Source organism: Atractosteus spatula, chromosome 8, assembly GCF_055471065.1.
Source record: "Atractosteus spatula isolate fAtrSpa1 chromosome 8, fAtrSpa1.hap1, whole genome shotgun sequence".
Classification (NCBI taxonomy): Eukaryota; Metazoa; Chordata; class Actinopteri; order Semionotiformes; family Lepisosteidae; genus Atractosteus; species Atractosteus spatula.
This window is the reverse complement of record NC_142713.1, coordinates 43,942,240-43,960,656: the sequence shown is the minus strand read 5'-3', so window position 1 is coordinate 43,960,656 and position 18,417 is coordinate 43,942,240. Positions and strand designations below refer to the sequence as shown.

Genomic DNA, 18,417 nt, shown 5'->3' with positions numbered 1-18,417 from the left:
TTATCCTGTCTAGCTATGTGGAAAAGTCATCGATAAAACAAGTGCTCTATTTTTTCGCCTGGCGTCCCAGAATCCTGTGCACGAAAACATGGCTGGTTTGTTGAAGAAGGTAAGTATGGAGGTCACACAAATGAGCTGATATTATAGTTGTTTGAGACGGTTGCTGGCAAGAATGAAAATGGATACTGAATTAGGTCGTACTAGTGTATAAGTGTTAATTTAATATTAATAAGTCTTAACCTGATTATTAGTTATTTACATATTCAAAGTGAAGGGTAAAGCTGAATAGCGAAATTGTGTTATTGTTATCGATGCTTTGCATTGTATTGGTTTATTTAGTAATGCATTATCCGTGTTCATGTTCTTATTTTATTTGGAAGTACTATTTGTAATATGTTTGATATTTAATAACTGAAAAACTGATTAACAGATGTCATGGTTGTCAGTGTTGTATCCTTTGAGTAAAGATTTTGGATTGTGGCAGTAAATCGTTCAAGATTATTTGTGGGCATGTCGAAGTGATCTTGAGCTTGACTATTGTATAGATAAAGAAATAAAACCTTTTATTCAACGCACCAACCGAAATATATTGCATATACAAGGTAATTATCGTTGCATTCGCTGACAAATGGTGTGCGTCAAATTTACGTTGGGGGGGAAGCTTCGACGTCGTTCGCTAGATAGTGATTTAATGTTTATCAGTGCATGTTTTTGCTGTTTCGATATCGAGGGCATATACGAGGTAGTAGTTTATCTTTTCTAAAACTTGCATATCGTTTTCGGCGACTGTCTTCAAAAGACTCCTTTATAAATATGTACAGTACGAAACGCCTTCGCTTAAAAGCTCTTTAATATATTAATGTTGACTTTTTTGCAGACCACTGGCTTATTGGGCCTTGCAGTTTCTCAGAATCCACATGAGGTAAGTTATTTTAATGCGTTTTAATGTTTAGTTTTGAAGATTAATAGACTTGTTGTTGTTGTTATTATTGTTATTATTATTATTATTATTATATCTCTCATGATTTTCATAGCTGGAGAAATATTTAAAACGTGAAGCAAAAAGAAAAAAATGTGTGCATCAAAAGAAATTGATGCATGTCTTCTTGCTTGTATAGGGATATAGCTATAGACCAATTTTTAATGTATTCACAATATTGTTTTTCTCTTTAGATGAGCTACATGTATTAGGAGAACCATTTAAAGAAATAAGACAAAAATCATTAGGGTGTAACTAAATACACTCCCTACAAACTGATTTTATACAGATATTTTTTGCCTGAAAAAATATTTTTAGCAATGTATAATATGGTAGTGGCCTAGCTTTCTAATATTCATATTGTCTATCTTATATCTATATATGGCAGTATTCTAATTATAATTAAATGTTTCCTTGATATCATTGGAATATATTTTCCAGTTTTAGTAGTTATGCAGACTGAAATAGAAACTGCTTTTCTTTATTGTTACTGAGTATTGAAGTCTTCTTACAAAGTGGAATTGCTGATATAGATAATTTTGTGGTTTGTTTTCCTTTTTCCTGGAATACAGAATATGGTAACCTACATGTTAAAGATGTTTTTATCTTCTTTGTGAAGCGTATTTACCAGATCACATTATTTCTTAATTAAACACAAGTGTTCTTTCTTTTAGCGCCTCAGGATACTTTACACAAAAATTCTAGCCTCTCTGCAGACTATTCCTCAGGATGCTGCCTACAGAAAGTACACAGAACAATTCATTACTGAAAGGCTTAATCTGGTGACATCGGTAAAGTATACTAATACGAAATATTCTTCCTAAGCTCTTTTGTGCCCTTATTCTTTCTTGTAGTCAAAAATATCACTTGTTAATATATTTGTTTTCAAGGAACCTGATGTAGAAAAGCTTGAAAAGAAAATTAACTCTGGACAAATAGAAGAGGTTATTTTACAGGTAAGTGCCTTACGTTATTAGTGGAGTAGTTCCTGTTGATATTGTCAGTAAATAAAATCTAATGGCTAGTAGCATTGTTTTGTTCCTGCTCTTGACACACAAGCAAATATTGTTCACTTTTGTTGCTTTTGACCTCATCATTCTATCATGGAGTCTTATGTGACAAAGACATCCTTGTATCACCCTGTTTTGAATTCAGCTAGACTTGAAATGTCTATCAAAACATTTATATGATACAATATTATGACACTGCTGCATCAAGAATGTTCAAAGTTGTATTTTCGGATTACTTGTGCACTGTGTCTGTATGTTACTAAAATGATTAAAATGTATTCTTATATTAAAGGTAGTCATTTTTATACCCACAGGCAGAGAATGAGCTTCATTTATCCAGGAAGATGATAGAGTGGAAACCCTGGGAGCCCTTAGTTGAAGAACCCCCTGCCAACCAATGGAAATGGCCAATCTAAATTGAACTAAAGTGAAATCTTTATCAAGATCTTTCAGGTTTTATGTCTCCATGATTTTTGTCATTGGATGTACCACCTGTTTATTGTGTATTATATGTCAATAAATGATAAATATTTCATTTTTTGTATTATTTGAGACAGATGCATTAATGTAAAATTGTTTTGTTTTTTCAAAGGAAGCATTAGAAAAATAATCTCTTTGTGAGCTTTTAAAGTGATAGAATATTGTGTGGAGCAAATCGATTGACAGCAGTATAAAGAACATCCACCCATCCATTTTCTAAAAACTTCTTCTAGTTTAGGATTATGGGGGAGTCAGAGCTTATGCCAGCACACAACAGGCACAAGATAAGCTCATCCAGGGCAGACAGACACAAACACAGACGTGCAAAAACGCACACCAGGGCAATTTTTCCAGAAGCCTTTTAACCTACTGCTATGTTTTTGGACTGTGGGAGGAAACCCATGTGAAAAAGGGGGAGAACATATAAAATCTACACAGACTGCACCCCAGGTCTGGAATTGAACTCGGGGCTCCAGCTGTGTACTGTATGTATGCTAACCACTGCACCATCATGCCACCAGTAAACTGAAGATCTAAAATTGTCCAGAGTAATTGACTTTGTGCGTCACTTTACTGCTGGTGTACTTCATCAATTGCTCAAAGGAAATTATCAATATTTGAGTCATCAAGATGACAACATTATCTTGGAATACCAAGTCTCTTGGTGGATAAAAACATTTTTAGAAACCAGCGTAAAGAAATCCATGCAAAATAATGAAGATTTTTTTAAATAAGTGTGAAATGCCAGCTGAAATTAATATGGAAAAATATGTGGCTACACAATGTCTAAATTAAATGTTTGGAATCCTCAAGACCTGAAAGGGGTGTGGTATTAAATACCATTAATATTTTTTTTCAAAAACTGTTTGCGATGTCTTAAAAGTAAAGACACAATGTATAACAGACCTTAAAACATTGAATGCAAAATACATATAGCACTCCTTGTTACAAATGTTTGCCTGGCTACCATCTTAAAATGATTAGTTACAATTTTGCCAATTAAATCTAAGTGAATAGCAGTGATAAATCTTAATTTTAATATATGGAGCATACAAAGAAACCATTTTTTACAGCAGCAAATTCACAGTCTCCAGGAAAATTACTTTTTTGTAGCATTTGGAACAAGTAATAGGTTTATTCAATGCTGAAAAGTGAAGAAAGAAAACAACGTTTCGGCCGTGGAGCCTTTTTCAGGTGTGAGGCATGTTTTTTTGTAACATGTCGGCTCACATTTTATTGAATAGACATGCCCTTTATTTTTCTGATCCACATATGTCATCAAGTTTGACAAGAGAGGGTCCTCTGTGGATGTTTCAGGCTAGTAGTGTGTGCAGCTTCTTCTGGAAAAAATGTTATAAATCTATGACACAGGCTTAGCACTAGGTTGCTGATGCTGCCTTGAGGGATTCTGCCCTATTCCTCTTGTAGAGAGTAAATAACTAGCACATTAATTAAGCAAGACCTACAGTTTGTTGTCTTCTCAATATCCGTACCAACTGTGGTCTAGGATCTCATTTTCACATAGACAGTTTTGGCCAAGTTATCATATTAGGATGAGATTGTAAGAAGGGCAGCATGTGAAGTCCCAAAACTTGACCAATCTCACATTGTACAGTGAAGCTGTCATCCATCACTACAAGAGGTGTTTTGTAGTAACAAGATGCTCTTGATCAAATCATTATGCTTGGACCCCAACATCAATTAGTCTTACACAATACACAACATATCTTTTTCCACGTCTGTGCCATTTGTGATAGTGTACTTTCACATAACCTGCAACAAGGTTTTGTGCCAGCCAATGCAGTCAAGGAGCTGTGGGGCTTAAATTAAAAGTACAAATGAAAATAGCAGTTGATTCCTGTAACAGGATGATTTTCATTTCCCACGCAAGAGTAGCAAAGGAATGACATTAAATTTAGCCTTAGCTAGTTGGACTGCCACCTATCTGTTCTTTAAACACCTTGCTGCAAATCAACACCAACAGTAGCAGTCGGAAGGAAACCTGATATATCCATCCTTATTTGCACAGGCAGGAATCCCATGCTCTATCCCTCTAAAATAAATCATCATGAGTGAGGTTTTAGATAAAAATAAACTATTGTATATACTGTATATGCTGACAATATTGCCATGTGGTGTAGTTGTCAATATGGGAATTGGGATGTTCTTGGTGTGGCTATTTTGACAACTGGGCCTCTAAGAACTGGTTGTTTGCAACAGCCATTAGGGTCAGTTCTGTGATAATACTCAAGCGGGGCAGAACTGCCTTTTCCCTATTGGCATCCCACCTATATTATTTTTTCTGTGGTTTGTTATGAGTTATAATTTTGTCTTTGGGTCTCAAAGTGTCAAGTCAAATGTATTATATTTTTTACATTGCACTGTAAATAAAAGCACTTCCAAAGTAAATTGTGGAGTTAGGTGTGCACTGCTGTTGACTATCCAGCATCCAAACTCATAAATTGGCCAGCAACCATAACACTCAAAACTGACAACCCACTGAAGCTAAGAAGGTATGGGCCTGGTCAGTACCTGGATGATCTCCTTGGAAAAACTAGTTGCTTCTGGCCGTGGTATTAGTGGGGCCAGTAGGGGGCACTGACCTTGCAGTCTGTGTGGATCCTAATGCCCCAGTATAAGTGTCAGCAATTATTATAAATTCAGATGCCTTGTGATAGGTCTGTGACACTTGCTGATGTCCATCAGGATGATCCACATTGAACCTTTATTCATCTCTAAAGAAGACTTGGCTACACTGTGGGTAAAACAACCTGTGGTGAACACCAATATGCCAATGCCGTGAAGGCTTTGATCCCCCAGTAGCCTGAGCATATTGCTTCCATTCTGCATGTTTCTTATTGTCTTATTTTTCACCAGGCCTGACAACCAACAGCTTAAATTTCCCCATAACCTCTGCCCAATCAGCTTTCTTACCACTGAAGTGGTTCAGTGCTTATGCAACAGTCACAGTTTGAGGTGCATAAATGATGAGTTTATCAGAAGGATGCCAAAAATATTTAATCAGTAAGCCAAAATGCTTAAAAAAGAGGGATAGTTTCTTTTGATGCTCAATACTTAACTCTTAATATTTGGCCTTTCTAACTAATAGAAAAAAACTCAAGGGGTGAGTTACTGATGTGTTGAGATACAAAAGCAAATTCTATCATTTGGTTGGGTGATAAGTACCAAATAGAATAATTGTCAATAACTACAAGTGTTATGACATACATGCAAATGCACATTATATAAGAATCTGTTAGAAAATCTGTTAGTTAAGCCTTCAATATCTCTGTCCATCAATAAAACACAACCACCATCTTGACAGGGTTTGAGCAAGTCTGCAACAAAGAATGGGTTAGGGTGTGTGGGGGGTTATACTGTACTTATTATACAGCATTATTCATGTAAGTTTGTTAAGCAGAAGAAGGAATTTAATAAAGTTAATAAAAAATAAACAAACAAATCTAAATAAACAAATAATTGAAATAAGATTAAAGTTTCTCTTCATTGCTAAATTAATGTTATGTTACCTATGATTATCTGCATCAAAGTTATATAACCTCTTATATATCTAATTTTAGAACAAACGAAACGTTTATAGATAATATACATAAAACTTTTTTTTACCTTTTTTCACCATTTGAACATGCAATATCAGTTAATGAACTAGAACCGCTACCTCACTTACTCAGGAAAGAATAAACTGTAAATTATCCTGGTCATTTGTTATCGTGCCAGGCCTAACTTTGTACAGTCTAGTAGTTTTTTTTTAATTTTATTTGTCCAACCTGCATAAAATGCACTTGTAGGTGTCATTTTGACCACAGTTTAATAGCGGCGGTATTAACGCTCACAGCCAATGAGTACTCAATCTAGCATTGTAGTATGGCGTATCCATGTTTTTTTGTGAGGTTAGCTACAATCACATGACTGTTTCCATGGCAGCGCAAAACAATAGTTCTGGTAAACCGCAGGTAACAGAATTGCCACAGTTTCGGGAGGCTCACATTTACACATTTAAGGTAAATAAAACGAAGAAGCAAATTTATGCTGTCAAACTAGAGGTTTTTTTCGTGAATATCTACACAGAGGGTTCTGGAAATGTAATTTTATGAATAAGATATAGTAAAGTTACTGTGCTATAGAACATGCGAGATTATTTTTAAAAAGTTATGTTAAAAGTTATTTTAACTTTGTTTACAAGATTTATCTGACATTTTGACACTGAGCAAAATATTTGTGGTATAATTCATATTTGTCTTTTGCTAGGTAGTAGTTAATATAATTGGCAGCTACCTGTATACAAAGATTGATTTTATTTTGTATATTTTACGTATACGGTGTTACTGTAAATATAAATGTATTTTTTTATTCCTTCAAGTGAGTATGTCTGACCAAAAGACTGAAATTCCCGATCCCAAAGATGAAGGAGAAGTTCACAGTACTGAAGCAAATCAAGTTGTCACGGAAGACGAAACACCACCCACAGAGCCTCCTATTATGACTTCAGCGGCAGAAGAAGGGACAGTAGACCAGGCTCAGTCATCCGAGGCAGCCGATCAGGGTCTTCTGTCGGCGTTCGTGCCCGATGACATGCTCTCAGAAGAGGCAAGTCCTGACCAGGTTGCGCAGCGTGTGGATCATGGCCACCCGGTTCCTTCAGCTCCCGCAGAGCCTGATGCACAGATGGGGCCGGTCGCTGCCGAGGATATGGATTCGACAGATGCAGTGGCAGAAGAGGTTGTGCAAAAGAAGCAAACATCTTCGTCTCCGGCCGTAGAGAACACTACCGTAACAGGTCCAGTAAAACAGAAATTTAGTTTCCATAGCTACGATAATCTCCGTTATCACTTGTTTAGGTTTATTTTGTGCACTGCTCTGCATCATGTTTGGGATTTTATTTGATTTATGAAATGCAATAGCTAAAAGACAACTTCCACCTGATTAAGAGCTGAAAACAGTTCAAATTAATTACGTCATTAAGGGCTCAATTGTATAACTGAGAACTTGGCTGGAACACAAACTACCAGGCATGTGGTCATCCGTGAGTAATACTGTTTTAGAATATAAAAAATAATATATTTGTGCTTGCACCGTTTGTGAAGAATTTTACCTGGTCAGGTATTCTGACCCATGTTTTCATTCTGGTTTTAGGATCTCAATACGGATTAGTTGTTAGGGCCCTGAAGTCCCAGTTTGATGGCTGTGGGTTCAAATTCCAGGAGGAAGGGCGCTGTTGTTGTCTCTTTCTGGTTCACTCAGATTAGTTCAGTAAATGCCCTTTTGTATAAACAAAACTTGTTGTACTATCATCATTGTAAATGAGAAGATGTTCATAATAGATGTGTGCATTTAAATAAGGGGTTAATAATAAAAAGTCTGCTAATAAAATAGATAAGAGCTTTTTCACTGAAGAGTAAATATTAAATATAATTATTAATGAAAGAAAGGAAATTAGGGTATTGTTTGATCTCATAATTTGCAGAACTGACTGCATCTCTGAGTAGTCTAGATGAGCTTGTTTTTTTTGCATGGAATCCTTGAAACAGACTGTCAGAATATTGTATCTCTCAGCTGCTATTATCTAGTCCCATACAGGCTGTGCTTTCTGTCTGTCTTCATTTACTATTGTTGCTTCTAAGATTGGAACAGATATTTATTTTAGGATTATGTACATCCGTTTTAAATTGTATCAACTGTGTTATTTTTCAATGTACATATTATTTTAAAAGCAACTTTGATAAAGACAATTTATAAGCTGATGCCAGCATGTTGCAATTTAATACAGCAAGATATGTTTACATTTTGGGATAATTGTTTTTTTTCCCCTTTCAGTTAAAATCATGCTCCTTCCAGATGGTCATATGATGACCATGGCATTTGCAATAGGCCTTACAGCTGGAGACTTGAAGGAACACTTTGCTACAGAGCTTAAAATGCCAACCAGTGCATTACAGGTTTCATTCAATGGTGAGATTTCTTTTTAAAAAAAGTTTCCACAATTATTTTATATTTTCTGTAAGCATTTTATATTATATGACTATTTTGTGAAAGAATGGACACTTGCTGGGGCTGTGTGTTTTACACGTAATAATTTAATTTTCTTGACCTGATTTTGAACAATGGATAAAAACACAAGCAAAGTTATGAAAAAGAGGAAAGCATCTAGCTTGTCTGGTTTTTACTATTTAAAGGATTTCATTCAGCAGTTTTTTTAAAGAAGTGTATCAGGCTTCTTAGTCCTTTCTGTTTAATCCTAAAAATATTGCTTCCTCATGATAAGGGTATTTTTTGTTATAGTTTATGTTCCTGCTACCTGAACGTAACACTGCACTTGACTATATTAAATTTACAGGCATTTAATCAATCATTAAGTCCTTTTAAAACCCCCTTTGCCCACTTTTACAGTGCTTGCTAATGCTCCTATTTTGTTATCATTGCACATTTTACTAGTTCTCTAAGTATAACAGAATCTAAATCACTGTCATTAATGATAAATAACAGTGGTTCCAATACAGATCCCTTATTCATTTCTGTCACCATTTCACCTTGTAGGAAAAGCTGTTGAAGATTCTAAGACACTTATAGATCTTGGTGTACAGCCTCATGGCACTATCCAGTTAGAAATGTCTTCCTCTGACCCTGAAAACTACCCCATCAAGCCACTTAAGCCACAGCAGGAGTACAACATGCCAGATGTCATAACTGTTGGGGTTCAGAAAGGTAAAATGCACTGGTATTTACTACAATCTCATTTCATTTCATTCAGTACCATAATGATTCTTTCTTGCAGAGATATTTTAATATACACTGTTATGCAGAAGTCTAAGTCATGTTTGACACAGTCAAAAAGGTATAAAATATGCGTTATGAGCATCACCAATTTGATTAATGTCTCCACTAGTGTTCTGTATTATTGGAACAATACATCTTCGTTTTTGTGAGAAGAAACTAAGCTGTTCATTTAACAATCTTTAATTTGTATTGATCAAACCTTCAACATGAGTATATGAATAGCCAATTTGAAGGGTTGTAGTCGTTAATCCATTGTTTTTATCACCAGAACATGTTTAGAATGGCTAGTTTTTAAGGAACGATTGCCATTTTAAAGAGATAAAGAAAGAAAAACTGAGTTAAGAGAGTGTTAGGAATTAGTAGTGAGGACCCTATGCAGAACAATCCGAGGTCCGAAAACCGTAGGTAAACTAAACGGTGCAGAAGTACAATAACCAGAGGCGGAGCCGTAATCCGTAAGGATTAGCCGCGAGTCAACACCAGAACGAGAGCAAAAATACCAAAACCGAAACCAGGAGACGTAGACGAAGAACAAACCTGGGTCAGGAAGCCAAAAACCAAGTAGTAAATAACAATGAAACTGGGAGTAGCTCTAGCCAGGAAAACCCTAATACTGAGCACTGGGAAGAGTGTGAAGCAGCATTAAATAGGCTGGGGGAAAAGGGCTATTTGGGAACTGTGCTGGGATGTGAGGTGGAATGCAGATTTCCCCCGGGGGCGTGGCGTAACAGAGAGTGGAGCACTGCAACATATCTGATTCTCGCAAAGTGGTATGTCTAAATCAAATGATAGTAAAAATATGATTTCTTTTAACAGAAGAGGATACATATCATTATGTAGTGGTTGAGATTGAAAGGGCTACACACCGTAAACCTTTTCTTGGTGGATATCGGCATAAATTAACAGGGACAGAATTTCATCATGCTGCAGTGCAAACATTGCCCAAAAAAAGGCCGGACAGAAGTGTTGAACAGTATTGCAGGGACACACAGGTATGGATGGTAATATTACAATAATCAGAGAATACCTCTTATAAATTTATTAGAAAAAAAGTTTGTTTTAGGGTGTTGCATCAATCTGTCATTCACGTCAATCAATAACTCGGGTTACTGGAAATATGTTTTCTGTAAAATGATTTGATTGTGGTGGTTGCTGGTGCTAAAATAAATCAATATGAAGTTTATGCTTATGTTTGCAACAGGTGTGAATTGTCAAACTATGTGTTATAAATTGATTTTTCTGTATTTTTGTTCCTGAATATATAGACAGTTGTTCAAAAAAGTCAATGCCAGCAGGCCAGTAACTCAACATCTACGCAAATGACCAAAATAGGCTGTTATGTGTCCAATGCGAAGGACAAGCTACTGATACCCAAAACATATGTGACAGCAGAAGAATATCATGCTAAAAGGCTTAAAGCAGTAAGTGGCTTTTATCATTGTTTTTGGGAAATATATTTAAAGTACATCTAACTTTGCATATGTACAGTATAATGCACTAGTATATATGCTCTCAGACTCTTAGATATACAGGGAATAATTGCAAATAATAGGATGGAATTTAAATGAATTGAAGACTGTGAACTATTGTGAAAATGTGATTAAAACTGACAAAAACAAACTCAGTGCTGTAACATGTTAAATACATGTATTCTACTAATCTATAATGCTTCCCTTATCTTGTGTAAAAATAATTGTAATATTGATTCTGCATACATTTTTATTTTATGGGTTCAGATTTGTCAGTATTGATTTTTTTTTGCTATTTCACTGACTAATATGTAATATCAAAATTGCACAAATCTGTCTTTAGGAAAGTCTGGTGCACAAGTCTAGGCTTTTTAAATAACATCTATTTGCTGTTTCATTAAATTACATTCTGTGTCAATTATTGGATTTGAGGCATAGTACAGCTGATAAACATAACACTGAACAGCAAATACAATCATATGTGTTCTGTGGAGGTGATAGTCATCCAGACTTACACCAGACGCTGGCAAGCCAAAAGACTGACGGAGCAGCTGAGACAAGAGAGACAGCGCAGACTGGATTGGATGAAGCAGGAGGAAATAAGAAAGAGGAAGGAAAAGGAAGACCGAATAAAGACAGAGTTTGAACGAAGGATGAATCCTCAAACCAAAGAAGATTTTGATCTGTTGTATCATGCTCTAGAAAGTAAGTAAAATGTTTAAAAGGATTCATGATTGCTTTATTTTAAAAATGAATTGTGTGAGTTACACAAAATTCAATTTTATGACATGACTGAAGTATATAAAACAGTGTCAATATTTTATTTTTTGGTTGTATTTTACTTAAATGAATGCAGGTTTTGGTAAAATGTATCATGTAAGTATTCTTACTAGTGTTTTTTTTCTGTATGAGTTCATGTTAAATAATATTAAATACTGTTCAGTTCAGTTTCTCATTATTTAACCATAGAGTAAAATGGATCTATAGACATTAACTTACTTAATTTAATCTTTTGTGCTAATAAGCAAGTGTGTGACTATCGCTGAGATATTAAAGTATTTAATCTTTTAGTTCATACAGGAATTTGTATTGCTTGATAGATGATTGTGATGTACCAGTTCAAAAATCATAAGCCTGTCTGTGTTTACAGTGCCTACAAAAAGTCTATACACCCTTTCTAAAATAACACATTTTGTGGCCTAACAGCCTGAAATCAAGACATTTACTCAAAATTTATTTTACTTTTATTTACACATTGTAACGCCCAACCTCCAAGTTAAAAACACATACTCGGACACTCTTAAAAATGATAACCTAGAAAAATAGGTTGAATGTGTACACATCCCTGAGTTAGTATGTGGAGGAAGCACCTTTTTTTTTACTATTATTGCTGTTTGGATGGATCCGAATCAATATAGCACATTTAGATTTGCCCATTCCTCCTGTCAGAAATGTTCAATTTTCAATTTGATGGACTGCAGCCTTCAAGGTATTTAATAGATTTTCAGTTGGATTGAGGTCAAGGCTCTGACTGGGTCACTCGAGGACATCTACTGTACCTTTTCGTTCTTTAGTAACTCCACTGTTGCTTTGGCTGTGTTGCTTGTCTGTTGCCTTGACTGATTGTCACTCAGATTTGTGAACTTCTGTCCTAATTTCAACTTTCTTGCAGAAGGCAGCAGGTTTTTTTCAAGGACTTTTCTGTACTTTGCTACATTAATTTCCCCTTCTCTCCTGATAAGTGTCCCAGTCCCTGCAGATGGGGAACATCCCAGGAACATGATGCTGCAATTTCCATTCTTCACAGCTGTGATAGTGTTCTTTAGGTGATGTTTTGTGTTGGGTTTGCGCCAGTACCTTGCATTCAGGTGAAAAAGTTCCATTTTAGTTTTTTTTCAGACCATAAAACATTTTGCCACATTTGCAGTACACGTTTTTTTACCGGTAATGGCTTCTTTCTTGTCCTCCTGCCATACAGCCAAATCTGTGAAGTACTTGGGATATTGTTGTCACAGACACACTTTGACCAGTTTTGACCATTAAAGCCTGTAGCTCAAGGTTGCCATTGGTCTCGTGGTATCCTCTCCGATGAGTCTCCTTGTTTGGTCATTAATTGTCCATAATTGCCTTGATCATGCTCCAAGGGATATTTAAAGCCTTTTTGACATATTTTTTTTATATCAATCTCTTGCTCTGTGCCTTTCCACAACTTTATCCCATTTGATGGCTCCATGTTGCCCTTAGTTGACTCTTTACTTTGAGATGCACTACTCAGCAGAGGAGACCTTCAGGGACAGTTCATTTTATTCTGAAATCATCAGAATCGCTACACTTGAACACAGGCGAAGGCTAATTAGCTTGATGTGTGATTTGGAAGGCAATTGGTTACACCTGATTTAAATTGCTTTTACTTATCCAACACATTTTTCTAAGTTTTCATTTGTAATTATATGTCATAGTGCTCGAGCATTTGTTTTTTACTTGAAGGTTCAGTGTTACAGTGTGTAAATAAAGATAAAATAATTTTTTTACTTTGAAAGGTTTGTGGACTTTTTATAGGCACTGTATGTGTATGAGTGTGTTCAAGCAGTATATATTATAGCTATATATTATTGTCAGGCAATAATATAAAAACAGTATTTTCTTTGCTTCTTTTGAGAATGGAGACAAGAGGAGATTGACCATTTTAACTCTACCCTCACTGGACCTGAGCGGAAAGCAGCACTCTGTGCATTGCTGGAACAAGAGACCCAGCTAATTGCTTCTATTGGGAGACACAGGCTGGTTGCAGGTGAAGAAAACCTTAAGAAGTCAGTTGCAGCATTTTTAGAAAAGGTCAGTTTGCATCCATTGCAAATATCACTCCATCCAGAATGGGAACATACGGTAGCAGATGTTCTGAGCTCATTAATTTGTTTTGTTGTGATGCAGTCTGAATTTCTTTTATATGTTCTATTAATCATCTATCCTAAATTGATAACTGTTTTTGAATACACTAAACAAATCGAGCAAAAAGTCAATACATTTTTTGATAAATTAGAAAAATGCTCATTTTTTTTACAAAACCATTTTCCACTGGAATTAAATTGCACCTGCTTTCCTTTTTGCATTACATGTAGTCTTCTCCAGTAAATGGTTGTAAAAGACAAAGAATTATTTAAAGAAAATGTGAAAATTTTATTAAATACCAATTATGCAACCAAACACTTTTTTTGTTTTTATTAAATATAATTTTTTTTTTAATAAAGCATTGTAACTCTGATTAAGAGATAATTTCAATAATATGTTTTATGAATCTTTAATAGCATCCTTGGTCTAAATTGCAGGCTCTTGAAAACATGGTTTATAAGCAAAAACACATAACGCATTCTGCCAAATACAGTAGGTGAGCCGATGGGTCACTTACTGTAAAAAATACGTTAAAAAGACAAGACAGAATTCAGTGCAGGATGTACGTGTTCAGGACTATTGTTTGCTTTCTGAGAAAGTGGCTTTGATGCATCCAATACATGTTAGGAGAGGTTAGTGCTTCTACCTTTACAGCTTCTTTGTGCCTTTCTACAGGGGTTGAAGGGGGTTGCTCCCAGTATTGCCAGAACTAGTTGGGTTTTCAAAAGAGAATGAAAATATTCACTTTTAGAAATGTTGATGTTGTGACAAAAGTTACAAGTACTAAACATTACAAAAATAATTTATATATAATGTTCCTATTTTCAGTAGATATCCATTGAAACTATATATAAACCTTAAGGTTATTTACTGTAAGTGATACAGTATACAGTTTTCAATGGAAGAAGGATACCTGCTTCTCAAAAACTACATGCACGTTTCCATGTAATGCAACTATAACATAAATATGACAATATCTAAGCCAGGGCTGTTTGATGCATCTATCATGTTTTCTTATGCTAGATTTCTCTTTTCCTTTTAGTGTGCTGAACCAAAGAAGTGGAAAGCATTTGATGGAAAAATCACTGAAATGGATACACAATACACAATCAGAGCTAGAGAGCTACGAGATATTTATGCCAGTATAAACATGAAGTATCTAAGTCAAGATGAAAGACTTGATGTCCTTTTAACCTTGAAACATACTGTGAAGGTAGTTTTTATTTTATATTCAAGCATTACAAAATAAATTCATTTGATATACCAAGGCCCTAACGATGGTTTTTTCTTTTTCTGGTTTGTGATAGGAGCATGACTGTAAGTTGACTCAAGATATTGTGGAGTTGATTGACAGAGAGGCTGATCTTTTGATGAGAGGAATTAAGGAAAGCAATTTGGAGGGGCTCAGAAAGAGGATTTCTACCCTTTTCCTTCAGTATATTAAAACACCAACATTTAACCCTGAAGTCACAAGGTTACTTAAGGTAAATATACCAGCTTCATGCATTTACCATATCCTAGTCCAAGGTTTCTTTCACTAGGGGAACAATGTTATATTGAAAGATCGTCTTGGTTTGATGCTTTGTTTCACGTTACTTAACTTTCTCTATCACTTTATTTTTCCTTCTTTAGGTTCCACAAGACCCAGCACAATTACGCAAAAATATCTACTTCTGTCCAGGATGTAGAAGCTACCTGCCATCCACTGATTTCTCTCTAACACTGAACTCCCGTTCAGTAGGCAGGTGCCGAAAATGCAGCAAGCTGGATAATGAGGCACGGCGGCGAGAAGACTTATCTAAATACAAGAACATTCTTAAGCATCTTAGAAAGAGTGAAGCCGAGTACAACGAAGATGCAAAGATTGCTTTCTTATTGCAGGTATTCACTCCAGTTTTTTTTACATTTATACAATGTTTTGTTTTGATGGAAAATTCTTCTAAAAAATATAGCTTTGCAAACTTCATTATACTGTAACTAGTAAACAACTAAAATGATAGGGATTTTCTTCTACTGACATACTGTGCATTCTACAATCTGCCAGTATGGTTATGCCTTTTATTTTTACATTCTAACAGCCAGACAACCATAGTTTTTGGTATTTTTAAAATTCCTATTTTTAATTTGTAATGTAATAAAATACCAATATATGACAAACATTTCTGTAATTATACTATATATCCCATTCAAAGGCTTCTTTGCACTAAATGCTATAGTGTACATGCTAATGCTACAGCATTAGCTGTATTCAAGGGTACTCAAAAACTGAATTTCAAAGCACAAATATGTAAGGAATTTTTAATTTCTTGATTTGCAGCAGCTGTAGAAGTATGCATTGTCTGTTTTGGTTGTATTTGTAAGTATATCTTGTTAATTTCATCTAGAATTTGTCATGCTGATGTAATTGTTTGCAGCTGTTAACATGAAATCTGTGAGCCCAGTAAACCTGTTTTTGCTTGAATTATTATTAAATGTTGATATAGAATATTGTGCATCACCTTACAGTGTATATATAGTGTGCATGTAGTATATACTACCAAGCAAATTTGTATTCTCATTATAGGAAAAAGATCTACAGTATTTGGTGGATGTTATATGGGGCGCCCAGTCACCACTGAGTGCATGGGATGACTTGCATGATCTTGTCATTGTGCGCTGGGACAGGTTCTCTGAGTGGTCTCCATGGAACTGTATTCTGTTAACAAAGGAAGAAGCAGCTGCTCATGTAAAACTGGACAATACTGAGCAGGTGGGGGTAATTTCTGTTTCGTGTTTAATAATCATACAATTTTCTTCTGGAAAAAAATCTAATACCAAAACAAAAAGATCACTATCAGCTGTAATTATGGCACTGTGATGTTGCTGTAATTCTTTGACTTATCCTTACACTGAAAAGAAATATTAAATATGAGGTATAGTATTTAAATCCTGAGTTGTTCAAACCGCAACATTTCTTGTGTTGTTTCTCTAACACTATTTATTGCATTCTGCCAGCAGGTGGCATTCTATGCTTAGATGTTGTAAACAATAATAACAAATTGAATTCCTTTAAATTCCGTTGAAACTGTAGTTTCCAGTTCATTTGTCTAAACTTTTTTCCTTATAGAAGTCAATTCTCCATTCTCCCCTTTTTCAAGTGTGTGACTCTTAAATAAATGTTTGGTTTACAGACTAGAATGATTTTCCTCTTTCCAAATGATCAGTTTAAATTTAAAATATATTTCCTTATATAACTATGAAATTAGTTTTTTAAGAAAATATTCTTACATTAGTTTTTTTAAAGAAAATATTCTTTTTTGAAGTTGCAACCCAACTCCTGAAATGATTATTACTCTAGTTTACAGTCGTAGGCATAAGAAATCTCCTACAGTATAAATAAACTGTCACTAAATTATTTAGTATCACTAAGATGGAAATTCCTATTTTACAATTATATACCTTTTACTCTTACTCATGACTATTCAGGATTCTCCTACTTTGACTTTTTTTCTCTCTTTTGACAGGGCTACGGGATTGTATTTATTCGTAAGATCAAGCACAAGCACACTTTGGCAAAAAAATATTTTGCTCAAGTTCCAGCAATGGCACAGTTCTTACATACTTATAACTCTCAATCTGCATCCCAGGATGACCTTTTAATAACAAAACCTATTTCAACTGAAACACAATCATGATTTATTTTTTCAATGAGAACTTGATGTGGTTTTGAATTGCAAGAAGCCTTTTTATTATTAAAGAATTTACTGAATCTAGAATAAACAAAATATTGTATTTTCATTTATTTCTGGGGGTCCTTGAAAAAACTTATAAGTTGTACAGTCTAGTTATTATACTGATTATTCTTATTTTCCAGTTTAATTAAAAAAAATATTGCACAAAGAATGCATTAAAAACCTTTTTTCCAAACAATGGACTATTTTTTATCTTATGTCTTCCAGCTACAGGCTGGAAAAAATGGTGTGATGGTATAGCACAGTCACAGCATAGCAGCAGCCTTAATTGTTTCAAAACAAAAAAACTTCTTAAGAGCCATCATTCCCTTAACAAAACTGTTCTTCCTTCAGGTTTGTCTCACAGGTTCAGACAATCTCTGCCTCTTAATGGCAGTCAGTCCGTCTGAAAGCTTTCACAAAGCTGTTCTATCTATAGGCTCATTGTTCTTCAAGGTTCAGTCAGTCTCTCTCCCTCTGTCTCTCTCACTGTCTGGGGCTCTCCCATGGAGCACTGGTGCTTTGCATCTCTGGCCATTGCCAGCTACCTCACACACCTGCTTCAGGGGAGTACCACATTATAGAGAGAGGCCTTCAGCTGTCAGCCATCACAGCTGTGATCACTTAGAGCTGCCTCATCTTCAAATGCCTATGAGCTGACAACCTGTCATATAGGGTATTTTTGAAACTCAGGACAAAGTGCAGAAATAAGTTCATCAATACTCTAAATAAGCATGCAGTCATCAAAGACAACAGTACTGGCACTTTTCTGCTGGAAAGAAAACCAGAAACACAGTGGTCCCCCAGGACCAGGACTGGGAACCATTATTTTAATCTGTGTAACAGGAATGAAGATCCAACAATAGGGAAAAAGGTCTCTTGTAAGTGAGCAGACATACTCTGCCTTGATAAAAAATAGTAGCATGTCAGATTGTTAAATTTGTTATACAAACCACATGCTTAATTCAAAATGCAGTAAACTACAGTACAATTAATAATAGTAGGAAAATACTGCAGTAACGTTTATTATGAATCTCATTGTACTTATGAGAGTTAGCTGTTGCATGGGCTATAATTCTAATAAA

At 35.2% G+C, this 18,417-nt stretch overlaps 2 protein-coding genes across 2 annotated transcripts; both read left to right on the top strand.

Annotated features, from left to right (window-relative positions):
• The first annotated feature begins 27 nt into the window (after positions 1-27).
• ndufa5 (NADH:ubiquinone oxidoreductase subunit A5) lies at positions 28-2,522 on the top strand. The gene is made up of 5 exons (XM_088923877.1): positions 28-109; positions 878-922; positions 1,654-1,770; positions 1,870-1,935; positions 2,304-2,522. The coding sequence occupies exons 1-5, from the start codon at positions 89-91 to the stop codon at positions 2,403-2,405; spliced, it is 351 nt and encodes a 116-aa protein (XP_088780003.1). The 5' UTR covers positions 28-88; the 3' UTR covers positions 2,406-2,522.
• A 4,333-nt stretch (positions 2,523-6,855) lies between these two features.
• iqub (IQ motif and ubiquitin domain containing) lies at positions 6,856-17,386 on the top strand. Its single transcript, XM_088922934.1, has 12 exons — positions 6,856-7,267; positions 8,305-8,439; positions 9,025-9,192; positions 10,081-10,256; positions 10,530-10,685; positions 11,228-11,438; positions 13,393-13,568; positions 14,665-14,835; positions 14,930-15,106; positions 15,255-15,503; positions 16,186-16,371; positions 17,126-17,386. Exons 1-12 carry the CDS (start codon positions 6,856-6,858, stop codon positions 17,294-17,296), a joined length of 2,388 nt encoding a protein of 795 aa, XP_088779060.1. The 3' UTR covers positions 17,297-17,386.
• Positions 17,387-18,417: the final 1,031 nt, after the last annotated feature.

Bases quoted from the DNA above. Each gene is read 5' to 3' on its own strand.
- ndufa5 (XM_088923877.1), top strand. From the start codon at position 89: ATGGCTGGTTTGTTGAAGAAG. The intron at 1,771-1,869 runs GTAAAGTATACT...TTTGTTTTCAAG, and splicing joins GGCTTAATCTGGTGACATCG to GAACCTGATGTAGAAAAGCT. The intron at 1,936-2,303 runs GTAAGTGCCTTA...TTATACCCACAG, and splicing joins TAGAAGAGGTTATTTTACAG to GCAGAGAATGAGCTTCATTT.
- iqub (XM_088922934.1), top strand. From the start codon at position 6,856: ATGTCTGACCAAAAGACTGAAATTCCCGATCCCAAAGATGAAGGAGAA. The intron at 9,193-10,080 runs GTAAAATGCACT...TTCTTTTAACAG, and splicing joins AACTGTTGGGGTTCAGAAAG to AAGAGGATACATATCATTAT. The intron at 10,257-10,529 runs GTATGGATGGTA...CTGAATATATAG, and splicing joins AGTATTGCAGGGACACACAG to ACAGTTGTTCAAAAAAGTCA.